We start from the raw sequence: 5,016 nt of genomic DNA, 5'->3' as shown, positions 1-5,016 counted from the left end.
TGATTACTCATTGTGGGTTTTGGTGGTAGATCCTGTAATAATATCTGTACAAATACAACTCTTGACAATGTTTTATTACAAAATATCGATGCTTTAAAATCCATTATTTTTGAGTATCACAAAAACAACATTTCACATGGGGGGGTGATGAAGGACGGGGAACGTTTGAATCAGTGGTCTGCTGCTCCTACGTAGTGACAGATGGTGTCGTAATCCAGAGTGAAGACTTTCTCGTCGTGTCGGTCGAGCTGGACCATCGCCCGGCACTTGTTCTTGTCCCGCTGGAGGATACGGCCGACCTGAACAAACAAAAACAAAAAAAAAACGCACGCCGCGATTAGTAACGGCACAAACCGGCGCACACACAAATATACGCAGGAACCACGATCCTTTGCTTACCTGTCCTCTGTGCTCGCCCAGTACAACCATTATAGAATCATCGTCACTTTTAGGAATAATGGTTTCCAGCATGTCCTGCTTCACGTCTGCCATCGAAATAAGAAACCGTGGGTTTAGAACGGTTACCGGAGCAGCAGATGTTAAATGTCATGTATTTGTAAAATCATAGAAATCATCAACTAACAGAAAAGAGACTGAGACGACATTAACGACTCACCGTCTAACAGTCTTCCCTCCTCAGTTCGACACACACACATGGTCGGCGTCAGGACGTCCTCCACGCGCATCTACGAGGAAACAAGACCGACGTTAACGTTCAAACACCGCAGCTAAATCTATGGAGGGATATCCCCGCATCCCAAAGGAAGGAGACTTTGAAGACCATGCAGTAGGTGGAGCATCAGTACCTTTGAGTTGTAGTACCTGCCCCCTTTGAACGCTTTGTCTATGAAGCGAACTTTCAAGTCTCTCTGGAGCCAGGAGGGGGGGGCCGGTGGTCGCCGGGCCTCTTTCACCGGAGGTTTCTCTCTAAGGTGGGGAAAAAAAAGAAAGAAGAAAAAGTCAGTATATTTACTCAAAAAAGAAAACATCGACAAATTATTAACCAACAAAACGGACATGAGAAATAGTGCAGTGTGGTACAATAATGTATGAAATACAAAGTTTAATACTTGTCAATAACAAAGCACCGGGTCGTATGGAAGCGTACCTGTCTTGACTAGATTCTCTGTGTTTCCTCTTCCTCTCATCCTTTCCTCGATCTCTCTCTGAGGACTTGTGTTTTGCCTCGTCACCGTTACTCTGCCTCTCTTTCTCCTCCCGTCGCTGTTGCTCCTTCTCTTTCTCCTTCTCCTTCTCCTTGTGGGCTTTACTGAGGCGACCTGGTTAATGGGGGGGGGGGGGGGGGGGGGGGGGGGGGGGAAGACTGGTTAAATGTGGCTTCGACCAACAGTCCAAAACTAAAAGATATTTAATTTACTAACATAAAACACGAAGAAAAACAGCAAATATTCATATTTGAGAAGTAACAACCAGTGAGGTTTTGGGCATTTTTGCTTAAAAAAAAAAAAAAAAAAAAAGAAGAAGTGTGACGACAATTGGTTATTAACACGTTTACACACAACAGCGGGCCACTTAAGATGTGTTCCTTCCACTATGAACTTCTGTTTAATTAAACTGTATCATATTGCTAACTGTCATTACATATTACTGGTTATTTGAAATATAATATACTTTGTCTCACAGGAACACAAAAGCAAGTCTTATCAGCATCCAGGTCATTTTTCTATTTCCTTTGTTGAGAGTCACTCACTGAGGTCTTTGCTGTTTTTGTCGTATTCTTTGCGTCCGACCAGTTTGATGGCGTACTGGCTGATTGTCGCGGACTTGCCGCCGATGGCCAGCTTCACCACAACCCGAGCGTTGTCTGCATCGATGCCTTCAATCTGCAGCACACGAATGAACGTTTTGACATCTTAATCAGAGAAAAACAACACATAGAAATAAAACGGGTAGTTGTGCGCCTCCTTGTTTCTGTTTCAGGAGATGACTGCATGTCGACAGACGATGAATATGGACGCAAACACATTTCAGATTCTACCTTGCCATAGAGGTCTTTATGTGCCCCCGACTCCACCAGCACGCAGCCGCCCGGACCCATCGCCAGCTCCTCCTCCTTCTCTCTCTCCTCGCCGGGCTTGGGGGGGCGCTTGTGTCTGGTGGGCTCCAGGTCCTTTATCGCTGAGCGATCGGCTCCGAGACCCAAACCCTTTGGACGGAGCTGGTGTTCGATCGGCGCCACGTGTCTGAGTGGACGGGAAACGACAGAATGAAATCACGAAAGAAAGAGACGTGCAGGATGTCAAAGAGGCTGGAGGTGCACTGGAGGTGTAATATCCCGTAATTAGTGGTTTTATACAATTAGCCCAAATTTGTGTGGTGCAAGTTCAGCATAATGTTAAATTAGTTAAGATAACGGTAAAGCAAGGCGTCAGTTAATTACTCACTGTTTAAAGGTGCGTCCGATGCCTTCCTCTTTATTCCAGCCCATCCCTTTAAGCATAGCGAGTCCATAAGCCTCAACAGGAATGCTCTCATAGTCTGCTACTGTCGACTGACACACACACACACACACACACACACACACACACACACACACACACACACACACACACACACACACACACACACACACACACACACACACACAGAGAGAGAGAGACACTCATTAAATGCTCAAACGACCCGAGAAAAGAAATACAGACGCCGCAGTCTGCATGTAATACGTGAATTGGAGCTAAATGAAGCGCTTATGTAATCTTTGGATTCTGAAAGACAAAAAGCTCGCCTTGGCGCCTGACTGAGAGAAGCAGTTTTGAATGCCAGTCTTACTCAGCCTTTTGGCTCCGGGCTGTCAAGACTCAAGTGACTGAAGTCGCCAGGCCAGGCAGCAGCCCTCATCAGAGCGATGGCCCCTGCTTCATCTCTTGCCTCCACAGACGGCTTTCCTCCGAGGGAAGCTGGGAGTACGGCTGCATTACAATGAGCTCTGGGGCGCAGCGAGCGTGTGTCGTCCCCCCCCCCCCTCGGCTCTCATGTTCTGACAGTCACATCTGCAGCGATTCGAGAGCAGATACGGGACGACAGTGACGAGACGCGCGGAGGCCTCCGATGGATAGAAGAGACATCTGATTGGTTGCTTGCGTGTCTCTGGGGAGAACGTTGACGCCTGTCTGCCACCCAGGCCTTACTGTACTGACAAAGTTAGCCGTACACATACGCATGCGCACCACTGTGTGTGTGTGTGTGTGTGTGTGTGTGCACACAGGGCTGTTATTTTACTCAGACAGTCAGCACTTTCACGTACTCACATTTCAATCGAAGTCAAAGTAGCCAGTCTACCACATTTTTTTTTTTTTGTACCGTCAAGCGTTTTTCTGTGCTCACTGAAATGCCTCTTTAGCGGATTATATTGTGATCTTCACATCCGATACTAGAAGAAATTAACAATTAACTAAGGGCATTCGAGTCACATCCTCCTTAAACAACTATTATGGGAAACCCTAGCTGCCAACAGCAGAAAGCTTACTCCAATAGAAGTGCAAATTAAAGTCCCAGGTGTACGCATGCATGTACAATAATTGATTCAACACTTAAGTAAGTCTATTAATCCGTTAAATCATCCAATATCCCTAAACCTCAATACATTTCTCTGCTGTTGGGGGGGGGGGGGGGGGTACTTTCTATGACTTGACTGTATTTCACCTAGAACAAATACTGCATATATTAAAATGCACTACATGGTTGTGTGCTCCCAGACTCCACTATAGTTGCAATGGAAAGATCCTGATGCGGTTATTCGGGAAGAACAAAGACGCAAATAAGAAAACAACGCCGTTTCCAACACTTGTCTTCAAACAGGATACGAGAAAACAAGAAGCACGCATGCTGTGTTTGTTGTGCACCTCTGCTTCAGATTGGATTGTGTTTCTGTCACACAGTTGGTGTCCATACTTACAGATTCAGGCCGTAGATCCACCTTTACATGGTCTCCATCCTCAAAGCCGTCAGGCGCCTTGTTTTGGCATCAACAATGGGATGGCGAGGTTGGGGGGTTGATTTCTGACTGGGAGCCGTTTTGCCACTGCTCAAGCTGCCTCCGTGAGTCTACAAACCCGAATTAGAGATGTAGAAGGAGCTTTAAAATGAGGGGCTGTGATAACAACACACACACACACACACGTATATTCTAGTTAACTGTACATACCTTCAATGAGCTCCTTGACAGCCTGGGACTCCACAGAGTCATTGTCTTCGGTTGGTTTCAGTGTTTTGCCTCCACTCGCCTCGCCCTGGACCGCTCGGTCCGCTCTGTGCCAGCGGTTCTTCTGGATCAGAGGGATGATGAGCTCTTTGGGCTTCTCGGATGGCTTTGAACTGCAGCACAGAGTGACGTCAGCGAGGTTAGCTAGCTGTTAGCAGTCAGGGCCGCTTCAAAACAAGATGCACGTGCTGTCTAACGTTTAAAATGACGTCACATTTGCCAGCAAAGTCTAATAATTTAACTGTTAGCTCTCGGAATGGGAAAGTAAACATTAGCCGTTACGCTCATTCTAATGTGTGTATTAAATGATACCGGTATGCTAGGTTAGCATTAGCATACGAAGCCTACCTTTGCAATTCTTTTCTGTCAATTCCGGTCAAATAATCTTTGTCATCTTTTTTGATCACGGCGTCGCCAGTCGAAGGTTTGAATTTGCAAACTGTTTTAGTAAAACCAAACGACACCGCCCGCGGGTTTTTCTCTCTTCTTGGTCCCCTGGAGGAGCAGACTTGGGGGAACCCGCATCTTCCCCGTTCGACGCCATCATTGTTCGTGATCAACAGAAATAAGAGAAAAGAGTTCTGGTAGTTGTAGTTTTGTTTCGTTAGACTTGTTTTCTTTCGGTCTTGGAGGAATACTTCAATTCCCGCCATGCATCAAAATTAAAGGTACAGTGAGCTGCTAGTTCAGTGTGGATTTGACCAAAAAAAATGATATTAATCCGCAGGTAAGAGAGGAAGCTAGACAGGAATGTCATACAGTTTACTAAAATATCAAAATATTTATATATATAT

At 45.9% G+C, this 5,016-nt stretch overlaps 1 protein-coding gene across 1 annotated transcript; it reads right to left on the bottom strand.

The window, feature by feature from the left end:
• Positions 1-56: 56 nt before the first annotated feature.
• gpkow (G patch domain and KOW motifs) lies at positions 57-4,777 on the bottom strand. Its single transcript, XM_068732604.1, is given in 12 exon segments — positions 57-299; positions 400-485; positions 617-686; positions 807-927; positions 1,109-1,280; positions 1,712-1,844; positions 2,000-2,204; positions 2,406-2,512; positions 3,917-4,065; positions 4,166-4,335; positions 4,571-4,695; positions 4,698-4,777. Coding segments are annotated over 12 exon segments (1,539 nt in total). The 5' UTR covers positions 4,770-4,777; the 3' UTR covers positions 57-170.
• Positions 4,778-5,016: the final 239 nt, after the last annotated feature.

Source organism: Cebidichthys violaceus, unplaced genomic scaffold (assembly GCF_023349555.1).
Source record: "Cebidichthys violaceus isolate CVI_PGR_0920_01 unplaced genomic scaffold, fCebVio1.0.p SCAF_6, whole genome shotgun sequence".
Classification (NCBI taxonomy): Eukaryota; Metazoa; Chordata; class Actinopteri; order Perciformes; family Stichaeidae; genus Cebidichthys; species Cebidichthys violaceus.
Note: the sequence above shows the minus strand (reverse complement) of the source record. Positions and strands in the feature narration are given on the sequence as shown.